Source organism: Anabrus simplex, chromosome 1, assembly GCF_040414725.1.
Source record: "Anabrus simplex isolate iqAnaSimp1 chromosome 1, ASM4041472v1, whole genome shotgun sequence".
NCBI lineage: Eukaryota > Metazoa > Arthropoda > Insecta > Orthoptera > Tettigoniidae > Anabrus > Anabrus simplex.
In genome coordinates this window covers 829,401,014-829,423,759 of record NC_090265.1, presented here as the reverse complement: position 1 = coordinate 829,423,759, position 22,746 = coordinate 829,401,014, and the positions used below count along the sequence as shown (strand labels likewise).

At 39.0% G+C, this 22,746-nt stretch overlaps 1 protein-coding gene across 4 annotated transcripts in view; it reads right to left on the bottom strand.

Moving 5' to 3' along the window:
• LOC136873914 (protein lin-54 homolog) overlaps window positions 1-22,746 on the bottom strand; it is a 264,832-nt gene that overhangs the window by 113,593 nt on the left and 128,493 nt on the right. For all 4 annotated transcript variants that reach the window (XM_067147255.2, XM_067147284.2, XM_067147265.2 and 1 more), the window contains one exon: window positions 2,925-3,199. In XM_067147255.2, coding sequence (XP_067003356.1) covers window positions 2,925-3,199 — 275 coding nt within the window. The remainder of the gene's footprint in view (window positions 1-2,924; window positions 3,200-22,746) is intronic.

Genomic DNA, 22,746 nt, shown 5'->3' with positions numbered 1-22,746 from the left:
AGCTGCCGGCCAAGAATTCAGTGTGACTGAGTTAAATGTTCGCTACTGGCGTAAACAGAAAGCTGCACTAGAAACCACCAACCGAACGTGTAAGGCATTCAGAGGACCGAAAACTGGTAAGTCTCCTGAAAAGGAAGATGAGTTGGTTCATTACGTTACAGAGTTGCAAAATGATAGCTTTAGTATCTCGCATGAGATGTTACATTTCAAAAGCGCGAACTAGCGATTAAAGGAGGAATTAGCTGTTCAGATCTGAAAGTGAGCCAGGGTTGGATCCGTAGATTCATGACATGAAAGGGATTGTGTCTGCGAAGGCGAACATCACTCTGCCAGAGAATGCCAAGCTATTTCAGTGACAAAACCATGGATTTTCATTGCCATGTGATAGCAATGTGGAAGAAAATCAATTACCTCTTATCTCAAATTGGCAATGCAGATCAAACCCTGATAAACTTCAACATACCACGCAGCACCACCATCAACAAGAAGGGAGAATCTAGCGTGCTTGTACGTACAACTGGGTGTGAAAAACAGCGTTGCATGGTCATGCTAGCAATAACCCCAGACGGAAAAAAATTGCCACAGTATGTTATTTTTGAAAGAAAAACAGTGCCTAAAGCAAAGTTTACCAAAGGCATTCATGTACGGGTTCAAGAGAAAGGATGGATGGATACAGCTCTTGTCCAGGACTGGGTCCGTACGGTGTGGGGAACACGGCCAGGGGCACTGCTTCGATGCCCAGCAATGCTAGTGTGGGATAGTTTCCGCAGACACTTGGTGGAAGACACGAAGAAATGTCTTCAGGAAATGAAAACTGATCTCGTAATTTCTGGTGGACTCACACTTTGTCTACAGCCCTTAGAAGTTTCCGCCAAGCCCATCAAGGACAACATACGTAAATTGTACACCGAATGGATGGCAGGAGGGGAGCATGAGCTGGCGCCAGCAGGCAAAATAAAGAGGCCGTCAGCTGAACTCGTGTGTGATTGGGTTATGCGGACATGGGTTATGGTGTTGACAGACGTTATTGTGAAGAGTTTCTTGAAGACAGGGATCGCAAATGTGTTGGACGGAAGTCAGGATGGTGACCAGAATGATGCATGCGAGAATATCTCGGAGACTGAAGGCAGAGACAATGAATAGGGTAGGTATGCCAGTTGTCTTGTTTCAATAGCGTAATGAAAATTTTAAGTTTTCTTTCGGGAATATAATCTTTTGCACACAAATCCCCGCATAAACTGTATTCCGCACTGAAAATGGTCACACTTATTTTTGTCAAAGGAGTGCCGAGTTATATGCAAGCAAATATGGTATTAGCAGTGCTTTAGAACATGCGTGCCCTATGGCATACTGAGTTTCTGACGTTTCTTTTACTGCTTATTCCTAAAATTTCGTTGTTTTATTCAGTTAGCAGATTGTATCTTTGGCTTCATAACGGATCTGAAAGAACAGGAAAGAGGAAAAACTCCCTGAGAGCATTGAAAATGAGGAGAAATGGAATGAAGCACTAGCTCAAGAACAGGGTGCATTTTGCCAGAGGCTTTTTTGAAGATGTTATCAGACACAATCCACAGATATTTCAGAAGAGGAAGCACATGACGGAGATGTTTTTGAGGCCAGTGATCATTATTATTTGTGATTACTCACCGTAAAAGGAATTGTTATTCTAGTTTGAAATAAGTGATTGAAAACTTATACAATGCTGCTCAAATAAAAGAGAAATTGTTTGCTCGAAACATAAAAGAAACAACCCCCTCCCACAAAAAACATGAACAAGTAAATGTATAAATTCAGAAATACACAATGAAATGTGATACAAGGTGCGGTCTTTACAACCATGAGTGCCCTTTCATGTAAGTGCTTGCCACGTGCTCTCTCCCAGGTTAAAGCTGAAGAAGTATACTCTCTATGTATGATATGCACCCAACACCTGATCAGTGACAAAGGTGAACAAAAAACTAATAAAGGCAGAAGTGAATTTTTTGAGAAGTATATAATTATGATGACCAATACATGAAGAACAATCTAGCACGAATATAAATAAATATCCTAACCTTAAGGTTCTACATGATTGTACACCCTGTATTTATTAGCCAATAGACCTTCAGTAGAATCAAAACCACAGAGACATGAACATTCATTTTTAAAATCCTTGATATCTAGCCCATGATTCTTTACAAAGAAGCCAGTAACGGTGTCACTCAGCTATCTCACAACTCCTGATAACAGTATGTTATGGTTGGACACACCAAAATAATTTAATTCAGAATATTGTTCATGTTGAGCATAAAGGGCAGGGACAGACAAACGATTCAGTGGCACTACTCAGTGGCATGAAGTAGTGTGATATTCTACTTTTTGAGTTTAGCAAGTGCCCGCTTACATGAGTAGTTATGGTAACGCGTGGTAGATCACCACCACTAGTGAATCCACTATATCATGAAATACCCAACACACAAGCGACTAATTTCTCGGTACTTGCTCCCCAAGGATCTAAGTGTGCACAAGTGTATGCCGATGGCTACTTTCGACTTGTAGAAGTGGAAGTGTGCTCTGCAATTTGGAATACCAGATGTGATGTGAACAGCATCAAATTTTCAAGAGGACAAGCATAGGAGGAAGAGTTATGCCTAACATTCATTTCAAACTTTCATAAGACGGAAAACTGGAAATAAAACACAAAGCATGTAGGCCTATGGTTCAAAATATATTAATACTCTATATATAAAAACTGAACTTGTCTGAATCCATACCAGAACTGATGATTCCAATGTTTTTTTTGCTTGATTTCACTGTGGTATGTCGTCTCTGCAGCACATTCCTTTTTGCACACGCCATAGGGCACCAAGTTGCTAGTACATGCCACGGAGTTGTTTATCTGTTCCTGCCCAAAGGAATAAGCAATCTATTTTAGAGGTACTTACAATTTGAGACACTGGGACTTTGTACAGTTGCAGGGTTTTCTAGGTCGAATGCCATTAGGCTCCAGAGTAGTTCTGGTCGTAGAACTAGTCCTTGTTTGACTAAGAGGTTCTGCAATGCTTGAAGAATTGTTACTAGTATGACACTGAGTACTTCCAGTATTTTGAGTTTTCAAGACACTCTGCTGTTGTGGTTGTGCTTGCGGTTGTGGAAGTTGAGGGAGCTGTGGTGGTTGTGGCTGCAGCTGTGGTTGCTGCTGACTTTGTTGATTTTGCAACTGTTGGTAAATAATTGAAAATATAAAAAACACTTGTAACAATATTTTACTTTGTAACAGAGAGATATTCATACTTATACCTATAGCCTACATATTATAAAAAATCCTGTCGGGGGTTGTATCTATACATATTATAAAATAAAGTTCCCGTCAGGTGTTGGTCAGTTTGTACAGATTAATCTAGAGAACCGCACAAGACATTTTGGTGTGAATCACTCATCCTTATTAAAATAAATTGTTTCTTCCATTCAATAATCCATTTAAGATGAAATATCCTTTACAGCATATAATTTCCATGAATGGTTAAGGAGTAATCGTTGTTTTAGTTAACGCAAAGGAATGGTTTAAATATTGAATGCATGGAGAGGCGGCTGGATGGGCCTTGGAAAAATGTTGCACTGAGCTGCAAAGGGTGATCAAATAGTAAGGTTATAAAGACTGCAGTGAAATGTGTACATTTTATTTCATACAACTAATACAGCCAACTGATAGTACATACATTAGGTTAGTATTCAACATAAGTCTCCATATGAATTTAGGCACCTGCTGCTTCGTGGGATGAGCTTGAATATTCCCTCCTGGTAAAAATCTTGTCCTTGCATGCTCAGCCATGTTGTCACGAAGCAAAGCGTCGGCCTCCTAAGTGCTCAATCAACTGAGGAAAGAGGTGAAATTCACTTGGAGCGAGGTCTGGGCTGTAGGGAGGGTGGTCAATGATGTCCCAGCGAAACTGTTTCAACAGCGTGGGGGTCTGCTGGGCTAAATGAGGTCGCATATTGTAGTGAAGGAAGGTGATGCCCTCAGCGAGAAGTCCTGGCCGCTTCCTCCTGACTGCTTCAAGCAATCATGTCAAGGTCTTGCAGTATCGGTCAGTAGTCAGTGTGTGCCCTCTTTCCAAAAACTCCAAGAGTAAGACAAGCGTGCTGTCCCAGAACACTGTGACCATTACCTGTCCGACAGATGGAGACACCTTAAACTTCTTTGTCATTGGAGAGGAGGTTTGTTTCCACTGGGTGTGTAGTGGTGGATCCATGATTAGTCACCCGTAACAATGCGGTGAAGAAAACTGTTCCCTTCCATGGAGAACTGTTGCAAAAGTTGCAGACTTGTCCCCCTGCACTTCTCCTTGTGTTGGTTGGACAGATTTCGTGGAACCCATTGGGACAAACTTCCCGGTACTGCAGAATATCGTGAACAATGTGACAAATGCTTCCAAACTACATTCTACCATCATGTGCTGTAATGTGATCCTCCTATTGCCCTGAATCAGCTCCTGCACGCGAGCTGTTTTCAAATCTGTTGATGCTGTGCTGGGTCAGTCACTGCGATCCTCGTCGGTGACCTTTTCTCAGCCCTGCAGCGGCCTCCACGGTATGCACTAGCCGTGTAATTTATCTCATAATGGAACCGTATTGAAGCTGATATATTAAAATTATAAAATTTATTTTCACATATTTTGTTACAATCTCAAGTCTATTGTTCATATTGTGCTGATCGTTGATGATCACTCTTTTATTACGACACAGTTACTCTTTTGATATGAGGACACTATTTTGATCATTTTTAAACTCAGGGCCCTGACCTAGTCTTGGTGCATTAATGGCTGATGATGTTCGCTATGCTGAACGAAACATGTCCCATTATGTAAGATACTTCATGATTATATTATAACCCAATGAGTATATTGTCATGTATTGAATATGTGGTTGTAAATAAAATTTTATAATTTTAATGCACTCTCCATGCGTCTTGGTGGGTGTGCTCTTTACCAACTGATGAGCCCAACTTAGCACACTGGGGCGGAACTCTGGCAACCAGGAATGAGTTAGCTGAAAAATTTATAATGTCCAATAACGGACCAACTATATATTGAATTTCAGCTGTAGTTACATGTTTCGCCCACTGAAATTAAACAACTGAGCGGATTTCTTTGCGAGGCCAGTTTTCCAAATTAATCGCCATTTGTATTTACTTTCAACCAGCGCTGTAGGTGGCTGAAACTCTGCATGGTTGCCAACCGCATGTATTCAAATTACCGCACACTACCAATTTTTCTGTAACAGATGAAACTCCAGGAATATTGGCCTTTTACCCTTAGTTTTTGATCATCCCTCGTACAGGCATCAGGAGGAAAACTAATGTTGTCTACAAGGAAAACTTCTAACACTTGTCACCATAAATTCAAAATTGTTCGATGTGAAGTCAAGGCAAGTGACTAAAAATTTTTTAAAAAAATAGTTATCTTTAAATAAATTTTCTCTCTCTTCACTCCAGCCTCAGTATGGTACAGATATCACATGGGACCCCGTTCAACTAAGTGAACATATTTCTGACAACTTTCTTTACACTTAAGTGAGCACATAGTGAGGAAGTACAAAAAGGATTCTGTGGGAGAGAGCCAAATGGGAAAGTCAATCATGATTTATACATGATAATGAATGGTTTTCTTATGAAATTTCTTTCTAAAATAGAGTGAAAAATTTATAAATGTATAACACGATGTAGGCTTTGAGTAACTTCTACAGATCTAAATGAAAAAAATGAAAAGAAAAAAAAAAAAACAGTGGTATGAAAGAAAATCATCAGATGAAACCACATCCCTTAGTACGCAGCAGAGATGAAAAAATATTCTCAGTAGATTATACATGTACATATATGTTTATTACATAGTAGTAACACTTTCTCACTTTAGAGGTTGCCTAAAAGCCAGAGTATATATAATACCAACTGATACTGTGTAACAGAGAAAGATACATAGAAGTCTATTGAGTGTTAAAGCAAATCACCGAAGGTGGTTTCTTAAAATACTTATTGACGATTTCAAAGCAGAAAGTCCAATATCAATACTCAAGGATTTTGATAGGTGGAATGCCTTGGCCCTCAGTTCCTCTTTACACTTCGTACCACATAGCAAGCTGAGAGAGGTGAGTCTCTTACTAAATTACAACTTGACCCTTTTTCCATCTTCTCTTTTCTAATTGTTACCCCCCCCCCCTTTTTTTTCCTCCCATTCTTCAGGTCCCGCAATGGATTGGGAACCTCTCATCATATAACATCTCTAATGACATTGCTAGGAAACATGATCCACCTCCTCAATCACAATACGATACAATACTTATCATTCTGAGGTTTTGAACTTACGGGCTACCGCTGTGTTCTTTCACCATTAATTCTTTGTTCTACATAGGAACATTAATGAAATATGCAATTAATTGCTATTATATTATAAACTGACATTGTGACATGTCACACATAAGACCAAGTCTCACAAAGTGACTCATTCCAAACATTACCTTTTATGTGCTTTCATCTTCTTTGGTTTTATAATTGATTTGAATTTTATCTAATCATTGATTTTTAAATGTTAAGGGTCCATATATATATATATATATTTCATGTATACTTGCCCTATTCAAAGTTTGGCTGATGATGTCGCAAGACGTCAAAACCGGTACCGAATAAATAATGTTGTAATTTAAACTAACAACATAATTATTTGTATTGAAAAGGTGGACCTTCGCAATTTACTTTGCTGTTTGTTATTGCAAATCTCAACAAATTTTGTAGGTATCGTGCCCCTACTCCCGAAGACTTTGGTCTTTTTAAGCTTGTATTCTTCCTTGTAAAAAGGAACTGTGGGCTCGTATATTTTCTTTTTCTCATGATCAACATCGTCGGGTTGACTTGCGGAGGATTAGAAGCGGACTGTTGGATCGATTATATATCCTACAATGTTGTCTTTGTAAGCAATTATATCAATCCTACGAGTGCTTCCATTCTCTGCCAAACCATGGATCTCTTCATGGACGGTGAATCCGGTTTTTCTGAGGGCCTGGCCAATGGTAGACCTTATTTGATAACGCCTAGTGATGCGCAGAGTTTCACCGTGCTGGTAGGAATCAAGGACATGTGCAAGTGTTTCAATCTCGTTGAGGCATCGCCTACAACAGTTACTGTCCATGAACCAACCGGGCACAGCACGAACTGCTGCTACATTCCCCGTCATCTTCAGGGCATCACTCCATTCGCTGTGCGATAAACCTTCGTGGTGGCTGACCCATTTATTGGAAGCTGGATGTTCTTTAAAAAGGATAACTCCTTTACCTTTGTGAGGGAGATTGCACCACTTCTTAAATTCCAGGTCTCTTAATATCTTCCTGATCTTCCGAGAGTTTAGATAACCATCTTTGGGATTCACCAGGTTGTCATCAGGTAATAGAGTCTGGTTAGGCAAGTTTTGCTTTCTTCTCCTAGGTTTCTTGTACTGAGGATGTAGCGGTTCCAATATCTTTTCAGAATCCATAGACCATTTATTTGCTGTAGGAATGCCTCCTATTGTGTACAGAATAGTCGAAGTCCCTTAAATTTCCTCTGACAGTATATCATGCCATCTGGGAGATCAGCTGGTAACTGAAGGATTTCTTTCAAAATCAAATTTACCAATTTGTCAGCGTCGATGAGGAATTTCACAGGGATAAAATTTATAAGAACAATATGGAAAGGGTACACGAGCGCTGGACAGATAGAAGTGTCAATAATGCAAAATTTCTGATCGGTATGCAACCGAAGGGAAGAAGTGAGTAATTCAAGTCTTACTGCACAATTTCTGCATTGTGTTTTGAGGATTAAGAGAGATTATATTATGAAAGTTGACTCCAAGATATTTTATGGAGTCCTCGGAAGATATGCTTTTGATGTCACCATGGTAAGTTGACAGATGGTCTTCAATGAGCCGTTTGTTAACAATGTTTATACATCCAGATTTTAATGTATTGATTTTAATTCCAATCTCATTAATCCTTGTAAGGCCGTTCTTGTCAATTCCATCACAGAATTCTTGTCTTTTCCGATAATTACTGTGTCATCAGCAAATGTGAGGACTGTCAGCAGTTTCAGACCAGCTCTAGTAAAAACCTGTATTTGGATGCTACAGTTTCTTCGAAAAGCTTGTTGAGAATGCGGTCTGTAGCTAAATTATATAGAGCGGGCGAAAAGGGTGAACCTTGCATTATGCCTTTCAGTAATTTAATGGGCTTTGTTGTAGAATGATTAACCTCTATTTGTGTTTCATTTCCTTCTAGTAATGATAAGATTAGGGCAGTTAATTTGGAAGGGACTGTGGAGTTTTCCAAAGTTCTCATAAGATGTCCGTGGCCAATGTTGTCGAAAGCTTTACGTATCTATTAAAGAAACTATTATATTTTTAGTTTGAGCCCACCTTGTCAATACACCTTATAATGATAGAAAATTATTAATTTAACGTACATATTTCGGAAAAACCATCCATTCCCTTCATCAGTGATGTCAGTTCTTTGTACAGAAAAGTCAATACAGGATCAAAGCAAATACCTATTATGGTTAAGTTTATCAACAGGCTTTATGTATGTCGAGAAAGACGACTGTTACATCGGATTTGGTGTCTTTGGCATTCTTTAAAATAAATTGTAATAATGCTGTGCTTAGGTGGGTGCCTGACTATTAGTGAAACCTCTTTGATGTTAATGGAAAGAGACAAATTCACGCAATTTCTGATCAAGGATTAGTTCGATAAACCTTCTAATGACTGAACAAAGGGTGATAAGTCACCAGGTTTGAGGTGCCCTCTCGTCTCCTGATTTGTGCACGAGGACGGTATGTCCTTTCTTGAGACATCGGGGAAAGAAGGACGTTTTCAACATTCTCGTAGCAATTAAAACTAGGACGTCAGAGACTGAGTCCTCTCTCATAACTCGCATTAAGACTGGTCAGGACTGGGGGATATATCAACTGCAATCTTTTTAATTGCTGAACTTATTTCTTGCTTGGTAATGATGGCTGGATAAGAGTCATCTAGAGCAATTCTTTCTGGATCGGTAATTACAGTAGGATAGTGATTCCGTTCGCAGTCATTACTGGTTGAGTATTGGTGAGAAAAATATTCTTCAAGCTCTTAGATTGGAATTTTACATTGCGATTGGTTGTTACTTAAGACAGTGCGAATTGCTTTCCTCCTTTGATTATAGTAAAAGAACTGCGTAAGTTGATACTAGTAATTTGCTTTTCTCTGTTCCCTATCCCTCTTTGTATGCCGTTCGGGATTTGTGGACTTGGAATTTATTTTTCCATTCTGTGATATTGAGCTTGAACTCCTCTAGACTTTTTGTTAAGATGTTCTGGATTTTGCTCCGTTATATCGAGAGGAAGTACCGAACAAATTTTGTCATAAGACTGCGTTGTTTGTGATCTGTTTCCTACAGTTCCAGTATGTTTCTGTCGTGCTAGAATAATTTCTCTATAAATTTGGGGGTGAGATTTACTTACGTGAATATTTCATCCTCTCTGACCACAGAAGTATCTGTCACAGTGGGGGCATTGCGTCAAGCCGGGTCTAAGATTTGACTGGCTGGTGGAAGACATTGAGATTTAGGTTAAAGATTATCATTTCATACTACATTTTTAAAGGTAAAGTTTAATTTCTTGGTTAATATTGTGGTTACCTTCTCAAAAATAGTGGATAAAAAAGTGAACTTGACTAAAAAGACCAATAGAAACTGGTTTTAAATGAATATACTGTGAAATAAAATAATGAATTTTAAAAGAGATTTGTCATAGCAACAAGCGTAAACAAGAGGTTACGCATCGCACTTCCTAAAATATCGAAACAAAACTATGAATTCCAAACAAAGTACATATAAAATCAGTCACTCACCGAAGATCAAAATAAGTTAAAATATCATACAGATAAAAATGAGTAAAAGTAGGTAATAGAATAAGAAAAATTAATATAAGATGTGAGGCACTTCTGAATGATTGATTCACACCATCCACAGCCTTCTAACACTGCAAGTTTTCTTTTCAGTAACAACTTTGAAATTGTTTTAAACTATGTTGCTATTGATGCTTTCACGGCCCGTAATTATATACATGATACTGTATAGGCTTTTGGGCTTATGCCGTGTCAAGAAAATAAGGTGAAATTCTTTACGTTTCGCAGAGAACTGTGCTCTGCGTCATCAGAAGAAAATCTTGACTGTCCACGTGAAAGGCTTCTTAAACAATGTTTAACGTTTAATGTTTAATGTTAGAACATCAGTAGATCTATCTTCCTTTCCCATTTCACCGCCCCACTCAACCCTCCCCACATTTTTTTATTATTTTAATCTTTTTAAATTAGTTTTGATTTAAACATAACAAAAACAGTATTTTAAGACAGAGTTTTTTTTTGAGAAGAAGAAAATTCTATGTAATTTCACCTAAGCAATGTTATGTAGCTGAAGATGTTCCTAAGGAGTGAAACATGTTCTACAAATAATTAATTTGCTTAAAGCAAATATATAGTATCAAACAGGTGGAAGTTTACCTTAATCAATTTAATGGTGCTCTCATGCCGGTCTTAGTCACGTACAGATTTAGCAACACTGCCGCGCAAAGCCCATTTGAATTTGCCTGCAAAGTGATCTGATGGTATTAACCATGGTGCTAGATATTGAATTAATTTCAAATTATCTATCAGCATGACCAACCTTCTAATGCTGATATACCCAGTTCATATTGTTTCCGACCATCCTGTATATCCTCTATTAATGTAAACGTTTCCTTAAAAAAGAAATCAACGAACATTTGAGATCGGCTTTCTTTCACTGTTACATTGTTTTGTGAAATGCGTTGTTCATGCCCACTTACACTACGAATTATCCCATTGTGTAACATCAATAAACCCAAAGTTCAAGTTCTGGACATGAAGTACTGAGGCTAAACTAAGTATCACATAGTTTAAAACACAAACAAATCATGGATATCATTAATACCAACAAATGAACTCTAATCATGACATAATTAATACGATGTCTATAGCCCATGAGTTTAAAGACAAAAATAACTGGTTTACTGAGTAACCTTGAATAAGAATATTACAGCTGCATACACGTCACAATTTCCATTCCTAATAGATTACATAATACCATATCAATAATCGACGCATGCAAGAACTCAGCAGCCTAAACACACCCTGACCTGTATTTAAGGAATGGAGAAGGCCCATGGTTGAATACTCCCATACTCGGCACAAATAACATTCAGTTCCACACAGCTGTAGGCCTACTACATACTGCCTGGACAGCACTCTCAAGATCTAAGCGACAAGTCATTCCGCAAGGTTTGAGGAATTTCAAGATCCTGTCTCAGACTGCAGTGCAGAAGAACATCACTGAACTCATAATTCAAGTTCTGTACATGAAGAACCGAGGCCAAAGTATCACACACAGTTTAAAATACAAACAAATCATGGATATGGATAATACCACTAAATGGACTCTAGTCATGTCATAATTAATACGAAGTATATAGTTCAAGGGTATACGCATTATGAAAAACTGTCCACTTATGGCGTTTGAATATGGACTAAGCTCTTCACAAACTGATATCATATGCTGGGGCTAGTTGTCCAAACAGGACCATTAACATCTCTCTCCCCAGACATTCCACATATGACTGAGTATCGTGACCCAAGGATATTTTTCTTTCTTTTATAAGCTGATGCCATTCTGTACGAACTTGCGTTTTCCGGATAGTAATTCTCCATGGTAAGTCCATGATCTCTCTTACTTGATCAACCCATCTTTTTGCGTCCCGTCCTCTTGACCTTGTGCCAGAAACTTTTCCTTGGACAATTTTTCCAGGTTGTCATCCTCTCTTCTCATAATGTGACCAAAGAATTGCACGATTCTCTGGTACACAACTTGGCATAGACTTTCTTGTATTCCAATTTTCCGGATGACAGAATCATTTGTTCGCCTGGCTGTCCACGGTATTCGAAACCTCCTTCTCCAACACTACATTTCAAAGTCGTTGATTCGGTTTCTGCTTTAGCTTTTAAGGTCCAAGTTTCACATCCATACAGGAAGATCGAGAATACAAGCGAATGGACTAATATTTTCTTTGCATCCATAGATATTGCTCTATCTTGCCAGATCAGTTTTTATTTTGCCATAGCTGTACGTCCTAGAATGATGCCACGTTCGATTTCTTTTTTGCAGCTACTTGTATCTTCGATTATTGAACCAAGATAAGGAAAATGACAGACTCTTTGGAGATTGTTCAGGTGCTGTGGCAGCTGAATATCTGCAACTTTGTTGACAATCATGTTTTGTCTTGCTCCAGTTGATTTCCATTCCAAAATTGTGACTTTCCTGTTGTACATGATCCAGTATTTCACAAGCTCCTGTACACTGCTGGCTACAAGTGTGGTGTCGTCTGTAAAACGGAGATTATTAATTCTCTTCCCACCAATCAAAATTCCTCCTTCCCAACTGTCGAGGGCATGCCTCATGATATATATTCACCATAGACGTTAAACAATTGAGGTGATCAAATGCATCCTTATCTCACACCTTTGGAGACTTTGAAACTTGATGATAGATCACCATCAACTCTGACTATGGCCAAGTTGTTATCATATAAGCATTCTATAAGTGAAATGAGATGAGATGGAATTCCCATTTCCTCTAAAACACACCACAACTTTTGCTACAAAACACAATCAAAGGCATTTCCTTGTTGATCCTCTTTTGTGAAGTGAAATGAAGATGGAAATGAGCCAGTCTTGTGACCACTGTCCCATATCTTTTTACAGATGAAGTGCATTAAACATACTCCTTCTCCCATTTACTTAATCATTTCCTCAGTAATGCCACCACTTCCTGATGCTTTATGATTTTTCAGGTGTTTAATTGCACCTTTTACTTCTCCCCTCAGTACTGAAGGCTCTAGTTTTGAGTTAGATTGATTAGGGATGTACTTATTGCAAACATATCTGGTAGTCGCACCTGCATATAGTGTTTCACAATATCTTTTTCATCTTTCAATGGCCAGCTGTTTCTCTCCAATGAGGGTACCATCTTCATCTTCCACAACTCATGAACGGGGCTTGAAATCGCGGGTAATTTTCTATACCTTCATAAAGAGATCACGGGGTTGACAGTGCTACTTCACAGATTTCATGAATCTGGTTTGTTTTATCAAGTCTGCACTGCTTTTGAATCTTCCAAGATAGTGATGCGTGCATTTGTAAATATTCATCAGTTTCATAATTGTTTCTTTTTAGCTGTTTCCTTCCCTCTATTAGCCTAAGTTTCGGCACTTAACCATGGCTTCCGAGGAAATGAATTATGTTCATTTATTTCCTTGCTTGCACTACTCACAGCGATCTTCAGGTTGTTCCATATCGAATCTGCAGTGTCAGTGGGATTTATTCCTAATGAGTGTAGTTTGGGACGAATAGCCTCACCGAAGCTATATAGAGCTCTATCATCAAATTTAATTTCGCGTACTTTTGTTGTGGTTTTGAGTTTCAGTCGCGTTCTCATGATGACAAGGATATGGTCTGAACCACATTCAGTACCAGGGTATCTGCTGTTTAAAGCAGATGACCTCCAACGACTTATGATCGGGATAAAATAAATTTGATTTTGTACCGTCTCCAGGGGATATCCACGTATATCAATCAATCAATCAATCAATCAATCAATCAATCAATCAATCAATACCGATCTGCATTTAGGGCAGTCGCCCAGGTGGCAGATTCCCTATCTGTTGCTTTCCTAGCCTTTTCCGAAATGATTTCAAAGAAATTGGAAATTTATTGAACATCTCCCTTGGTAAGTTATTCCAATCCCTAACTCCCCTTCCTATAAATGAATATTTGCCCCAGTTTGTCCTCTTGAATTCCAACTTTATCTTCATATTGTGATCTTTCCTACTTTTATAAACGTCATTCAAATTTATTCGTCTACTAATGTCATTCCACGCCATCTCTCCGCTGACAGCTCGGAACATACCACTTAGTCGAGCAGCTCTTCTTTCTCTCAATTCTTCCCAACCCAAACATTGCAACATTTTTGTAACGCTACTCTTTTGTCGGAAATCACCCAGAACAAATCGAGCTGCTTTTCTTTGGATTTTTTCCAGTTCTTGATCAGGTAATCCTGGTGAGGGTCCCATACACTGGAACCATACTCTAGTTGGGGTCTTACCAGAGACTTATATGCCCTCTCCTTTACATCCTTACTACAACCCCTAAACACCCTCATAACCATGTGCAGAGAACTGTACCCTTTATTTACAATCCCATTTATGTGATTACCCCAATGAAGATCTTTCCTTATATTAATACCTAGATACTTACAATGATCCCCAAAAGGAACTTTCACCCCATCAACGCAGTAATTAAAACTGAGAGGACTTTTCCTATTTGTGAAACTCACAACCTGACTTTTAACCCCGTTTATCAACATACCATTGCCTGCTGTCCATCTCACAACATTTTCGAGGTCATGTTGCAGTTGCTCGAAATCTTGTAACTTATTTATCACTCTATAGAGAATAACATCATCCGCAAAAAGCCTTACCTCAGATTCCACTCCTTTACTCATATCATTTATATATATAAGAAAACATAAAGGTCCGATAATACTGCCTTGAGGAATTCCCCTCTTAATTATTACAGGGTCAGATAAAGCTTCACCTCCTCTAATTCTCTGAGATCTATTTTCTAGAAATATAGCAACCCATTCAGTCACTCTTTTGTCTAGTCCAATTGCACTCATTTTTGCCAGTAGTCTCCCATGATCCACCCTATCAAATGCTTTAGACAGGTCAATCGCGATACAGTCCATTTGACCTCCAGAATCCAAGATATCTGCTATATCTTGCTGGAATCCTACAAGTTGAGCTTCAGTGGAATAACCTTTTCTAAAACCGAATTGCCTTCTATCGAACCAGTTATTAATTTCACAAACATGTCTAATATAATCAGAAAGAATGCCTTCCCCAAGCTTACATACAATGCATGTCAAACTTACTGGCCTGTAATTTTCAGCTTTATGTCTATCACCCTTTCCTTTATACACAGGGGCTACTATAGCAACTCTCCATTCATCTGGTATAGCTCCTCCGACCAAACAATAATCAAATAAGTACTTCAGATATGGTACTATATCCCAACCCATTGTCTTTAGTATATCCCCAGAAATCTCATCAATTCCAGCTGCTTTTCTAGTTTTCAACTTTTGTATCTTATTGTAAAAGTCATTGTTATCATATGTAAATTTTATTACTTCTTTGGCCTTAGTCTCCTCCTCTATCTTGACATTATCCTTGTAACCAACAATCTTTACATACTGCTGACTGAATACTTCTGCCTTTTGAAGATCCTCACATACACACTCCCCTTGTTCATTAATTATTCCTGGAATGTCCTTCTTGGAACCTGTTTCTGCCTTAAAATACCTATACATACCCTTCCATCTTTCACTAAAATTTGTATGACTGCCAATTATGCTTGCCATCATGTTATCCTTACCTGCCTTCTTTGCTAGATTCAATTTTCTAGTAAGTTCCTTCAATTTCTCCTTACTTCCACAGCCATTTCTAACTATTTCTTTCCAGTCTGCACCTCCTTCTTAGTCTCTTTATTTCTCTATTATAATAAGGTGGGTCTTTACCATTCCTTACCACCCTTAATGGTACAAACCTGTTTTCGCATTCCTCAACAATTTCTTTAAACCCATCCCAGAGTCTGTTTACATTTTTATTTACCGTTTTCCACCGATCATAGTTACTTTTTAGAAACTCCCTCATGCCCGCTTTATCAGCCATATGGTACTGCGTAACAGTCCTACTTTTAAGACCTTCCTTTCTATCACATTTATTTTTAACTACCACAAAAACAGCTTCATGATCACTAATACCATCTATTACTTCAGTTTCCCTATAGAGCTCATCTGGTTTTATCAGCACGACATCCAGGATATTTTTCCCTCTGGTTGGTTCCATCACTTTCTCAATCAGCTGTCCTTCCCATATTAACTTATTTGCCACTTGTTGGTCATGCTTCCTGTCGTTCGCATTTCCTTCCCAATTGACATCTGGCAAATTCGGATCTCCCGCTACAATCACATTTCTTTCCATGTCGTTTCCCAAATAGCTGACTATCCTATCAAATAATTCCGAATCCGCGTCACTGCTACCCTTTCCCGATCTGTACACTCCAAATATATCAAGTTGCCTATTATCTTTAGAAATGAGCCTTACACCTAGAATTTCACGTGTCTCATCTTTAACTTTTTCGTAGCTTACAAATTCTTCTTTCACCAGAATGAACACTCCCCCTCTCACCCTTCCAATCCTATCTCTACGATACACACTCCAGTGCCGTGAGAAAATTTCTGCATCCATTATATCATTTCTTAGCCATGATTCAACTCCTATTACAATATCTGGTAAATATATATCTATTAAATTACTTAATTCTATTCCTTTCCTTACAATACTTCTACAGTTCAACACTAACAATTTTATGTCATCCCTACTTGATTTCCAGTTCCCTGTTCCCTTATCACCGCTCCCTAGGCCATCCCGTTTCCCTGAATGTACCTCCCTATTACCCTTCCAAACAAATTTCCTAACTTATACGTACCACTGCGGTTTAAATGAAGGCCATCTGAGCGCAGATCCCTATCTCCTACCCACCCATTAGGATCTAGAAATTTCACTCCCAGTTTCCCACATACCCACTCCATAGTCTCATTTAAATCCCCAATCACCTTCCAGTCAGTATCCCTTCTACACAGTATTCCACTAATAACAATCTCCGCTTTCTTAAACTTCACCCGTGCTGCATTTACCAGATCCCACACATCTCCAACTATGTTGGTACTTATATCAGCTTGCCTTACGTTGTTGGTACCAACGTGAAACACTACCACCTTCTCCTTCCTCTCCTCCCTCTCTTCTACTTTCCTCAACATCTGCCTCAACCTAATTCCTGGATAACACTCTACCCTGGTACCCTTTCCTCCACACACTTTCCCCACGTGTCTAACGATGGAATCCCCCATGACCAGAGCGTCAACCCTACCCTCCTCATTTGACCCCCTCCCCTCCTGGTCAGCCCTATCTTTCCTGATAGCTGCAGAAGCTACTTCCTCCTCCCTTTTCTCCTTCCCATGACCCTGTTCCACCTGTCTTTTCCTATCCTCTAAACTACATTTACCTTTCCTACCTTTTCCCTTCCTCCTATTTCCACACATCTCAGCAACAGTTCCCTGTCCCTCATCTTCCCTCTGTTGTTCTACCTGGAGTGACTCGTACCGATTTCACACAGACACCTGTCCTGAATTCTGATCCTGAATAGAGCCCTTAGCCTGCAATCTCCTTCCCCTTAGAACATTAGACCACCTGTCTTCTACAACTCCTCCCTTTCCTTCCCCTCCCTCTTGTACACCTACTGTAACCTGTACATTGTTTGAGGGAGTCCTATCTTCCTTCCTGTCTTCTGTGAGAATCCTAATTATCTCCCTCAAACTTTCCAACTCCTCCCTCATCAGCGGCAAGGGTGATATCGAAAGGGTGTATTGGTAACAACCATCTCCTTATCTATGCAGAATTGCAGAAGACGCTATCCTCTATCACTTCTAGTCCCAACCCCATATCGACCAACATGTACACTAAGATGGTAATCGGATGTCATGTCGCCAGTTTTAGCATTGAAGTCACCTTGAATGATTGGAACTTCTCTTTGAGGAATGTTATCAATAAAGCATTCTAACTGACTGTAAAATTCGTCTATCTCATCTTCAGAGGCAGCAGATGTTGGTGCATACACCTGTACAATATTTAATTTACAAGGTGTTGAATTCATCTTGATAGAAATAATTCTATCATTAACAACAGGATAGTATCCAATGAGTACATTACATAACTTCTGGGGAACAACGACCGCTACACCATTCTGACTTTGATGATTGTGTCCGGAGAAATATACTGTGTTACCATTGGTAGTGGTGAAATGTCCAGCGCCTTTCCAGTGTGTCTCACAGAGTCCCAAGATCTTCACACAATGTATTGTCATTTCTCTCTCAACAATTGATAAGTTTGCCAGTCTGTAGTAAACCCCTCACATTCCAGGTTTCACGTAATATCTTTCTGCGAAGCGAATATCTTTGATTCGAAGCTTCTCTCAACCCTATGCCCCCAGATATCCAATTGGGGGACTTGAAACTCTGGAATTATATTTAATAGTAGGTACAAACATTTAGAATTGAGCAAAGCCATATATATATAATTTGTATATTTAGTCTCATTTTTACAATTTGCTTTACTTTGCACTGACACAGATAGGTCTTCTGGTGACAATAAGATAGGAAAAGGCTAGGAGTGGGAAGGAAGCGGCCGTGGCCTTAAATAAGGTACAGCCACAGCATTTGCCTGGTGTGAAAATGGGAAACCATAGAAAACCATCTTCAGGGCTACCGACAGTGGGGTTTGAACCAACACTCTCCCGAATGCAAGCTTCACAGCTGCGCGACCCTAACCGCATGGCCACTTGCTCGGTATATTTAGTTTCTCACCCCTTTAAACCATGTGACGTTGACATGGTGGGAAGACTAGTGCTTCCCAATGAAGCAGGTAGCTGAGCCCAAGATGCAATCATATGGGATGGGTATCATTGAAAGATCAGACTAACGACTCATCCATAGAAAAAGTTGCAGGGGTGGCAGTTTGGATGATTGACTGATGTGGCCTTGTAATAATATTTAACATGGTTTAGCTTACACTGACACTGCTACAGGGCTGAAAGCACTGGGAATTGCAGTCATAACTAGCTCCCAAGAACATGCAGATCTCTTTGAATGAATGATGTACCAATGCCCTTCTCCTAGGTAAAATATTCCGGAGGTAAAACAATACTCCATTTGGATCTCTTGGAGGGGACAATTATAGGGAAGATAAAAACCGACATTCTGCGAGTTGGAACATGGAATGTTAGAAGTTTGAATCGTTGTGGTAGGTTTGAGAATCTGAAAAGGGAAATGGCTACACTAAAATTAGATGTAGTTGATATAAGTACCTTGGAGGGAAGAGCTGGATTTTTGGTCTGCTGACTACAGAATTATCAACACAAAATCAAACAGGGAAAATGCACAAGTTGGTTTAATAATGAGTAAGAAAATAAGGCAGCGGGTAAGCTACTATGACCAACATAAAGGTCAGATTATTGCTGTCATAAGGAGAGCCACAAGCTAATGCCACAATACTGCAAGTTTATATTCCTACTAATTCAAATCAAAAGAATACATAAAGATATAGGGAAAAGGAGATGAGAATTTAAAAGTGATGGGAGACTGGGATGCAGCAGTAGGGCCACGGAAAAGAAGGTAATGTAGTAGGAGAATTCGGGCTGGGACAAAGGAATGAAGGAGGAAGTTGGCTGATAGAATTCTGCACCGATCATAATTTAGTTCTTGCTAATACTTGGTTTAAACATCACAAATGGCAGCTGTATTAGTGGACAAGACCTGGAGACACTGGAAGGTATCAAATAGACTTCATAATAATTAGGCAGAGATTCAGAAACCAGGTATTGGATTGCAAGACCTTCCCAGGAGCAGACATCAATTCCGACCATAACTTGGTCATGAAATGCTGTCTGAAGTTGAAGAAATTGAAGAAAAGAAGGAATCCAAGGAAACGGGATCCAGAAACATTTACCAAAAGGAAAGTGAGGGATTGTTTCAAAAGATATGTTGTACAAGGACTAAATGAAAAGGCTGAAGGTAACACAATAGATAACGAGTGGACAGTTGTGAAGAATGAGACCAGTAAAGCTGCTGAAGAAATGTTAGGAAGAAAGACAAGTAAGAATCAGTGGATAACTCAGGAGATTCTAGACCTGATTGATGAGCAGCAGAAGTACAAGAATGTAAAAAATGAGAGAAGCACAAAATAATACAGGTGATTAAAAACGTAGATAGAAAGTGCAGGACAGCTAAGGAAGAATGGCGAGAAGAGATGTGCAGGGATATTGAAGGTTGTATGCTTGAAGGAAAGGTAGCTGCTGCATACAGGAAAATTTTTCTTCTTTTTTCGCTAGTGGCTTTACGTCGCACCGATGTCTTATAGTGACGATGGGATAGGCCTACGGGTTGGAAGGAAGCGGCCGTGGCCTTAATTAAGGTACAGCCCCAGCATTTGCCGGATGTGAAAATCAGAAACCAAGGAAAACCATCTTCAGGGCTGCCGACAGTGGGATTCGAACCCACTATCTTCCAAATGCAAGCTCACAGCCGCGCGCCCCTAACTGCACAACCAACTCGGCTGGTATATACAGGAAAATCAAGGAAATCTTTGGAGAAAGGAAAACTAGATAGAAAACCACTTCCAGCGAAGGAAGACAAGGCAGAAAGATGGCAAGAGCATATTCAACACTGTATCAAGCGAAATAAATAAATGATAAGGTTCTGGAACAAGAAGAGGCTGATGATGCTGATAAGATGGTGAGACCCCAATATACGGTAAATTTTGAAGTCAGTGTAAAAACTATGCACCATTAGTTTCGTATATCATTTCTGCAAAATTTTAACATGTATTATTTACAGAAGAATGGAAAAACAAGTTGAAGCTGAGTTGGGAGAAGCTCACTAACAGTTCTCCATCATTGTTTGTATTTCAAATGAAATGTGGTATTACAGAAGAATGCTGAAGGTGAGATGGATGGAGCAAATCATGAATGAAAATATACTGAAGCAAATTGGCAAGAGAACAATTTGACAAAATTTTACCAGAAGAAGGGATAGATTGTTAGGTTATGCCTTAAGTGTATTTGTTACTTGTAAGGTAGATGATGATGATGATGATAATTGGCTTTATGAGATGTTAAGAGTACCTGCATTTGCTCCTGAAATATCAAATAATCTAATGTCATTGCTTTCTGTACCAAGAACTTTAAAATCGTAACTATAAAAGGTGAGTTCACAGCCAACTATTCTGAGATAAAATAAACAATATTCTCATTCAATATCATCTGAATCCATGAATTACTATTCTGATCTTTCCATTTAGCAACCTGTCAAATTAGGTGTAATAACTGTTTATTTCCATATTGATATAAATAAAATATTTTAAACATAATCATCAGCATTATAACGTCCTGTTAAAGCACATAGCACAAGAAGTGTTCTCCAACAGCAACAGTTGTTTGTAACAGCTTCGGAATTGTCGAATGAGATGTTATCAGTTTTAAGGTCTTCCTTGAATGGCCAACACCAAATTCTTCCAAGGTTGATTGTCGCAATTTTTCCCTGCAGGGGTATCCATTGTAGTGCAGTTTTCATACGGCAGTATTTGATTATAGGTATACTGTAACTTGCAAGTTGTATCTAATGCTCAATCACAGTTGGCTACAGGTGTTTTCGGTCTGAACGTAACAATTCTTCACTTGAATTGTCACCACAATTATACACGAAGAGTCAATAACAATGTTATTGGTTTTATGCCAGAAATTTCACCCTACAGGAGAGCATTCTTTCATGTGCCAGGGGTATATTCAAATACCAATGCACACAGCTGTGGTCTAAACTGCCACCTTGGGCTCAGATTGCCAGCTCCTACCAGCTGAGCTGCTCAACTGAGCACACAAAGAATTCTTTGAAGGCAATGCTGTCAGAAAATATTTTGCAAGATCACCTTGGTGTGAATTTCTGTTTCACAGCCATATAATGCAATTGAACATTTTTTTTTTTTTTTTTTGCAGTGCTTATGAATAGTTGTTGGCCACACTGAGCTCATGCTGAAATACAGCCCGTGCTTTTCCAATTTAATAGTTGATGTCCTTGTTTATGCCTTCACAAGTACAAATAATAATGGCATGATAGGTAAATTGTTAGATTTGCTCAATAGCCTGACCCTGGATTATTACAGGTCTGTTGTCCTGTGTTCCTTCAATCTGTATGTTACTTTGGTCTGTTCAATAAAATATAAACTGATCTTGCTTGTTTCAACATCTAAACTGTTGGTTATTTCTAGCAAGCCTTTGTTTTACCAAAGCGCAAAAAAAAATCTAAATCTGTTAAACAATTTGTTTCTCATGAATACTACAGGTAGGGTTATCCACTGTTCATAAGAATGGCAACAAAATCCATCCCAGTCTTACTTTTGTATTGATACTAACCTTTTCACTCCAGTGGACTGCTGTATCAGTTGAGTTTCCTTCAGGCCAGTGGAATGCTGAAGCAGTCATGAGTTGTTCAGCTTTTCTCTGTTTCACTATGGCGTACTGCTGCTGAAGTTTGACCTTTGTGAAATCTAGTAGTTGTCTTGAGAGTCTGTAGTTACTACCAGTCATCTGATGACAGGTGCAATTAGTCTACAGGTAAGGGGTTCGAGCGTCTGTTGGGTTTGTTATTTGCCGCCTATATGCTGTTCACTGCCAATGTGCTAATACTTCTTTAGGTAGTTTTGAACTGTTTTGGTATTCCAAAATGCCTAAAATGTTGGAGAAATTGTACACTGCAAAGGAAGCTTTTATCCCTATACTGGGTAGTGACAATGAAGAAGGTAAAGACTGAAGATGTATTGTCCGATTATGACAATGAAACAGTTTCGTTTCTTCCTCAGCCACATGTTCATCTCCCCCAACTTCCACAATTTAAAACAATGGTCTGCGAAGTGCGGAGTGCCAAAAGTAATACAAGAGGGTGCAGCTATGATTGAAAGTTCATAAAATGTTACAA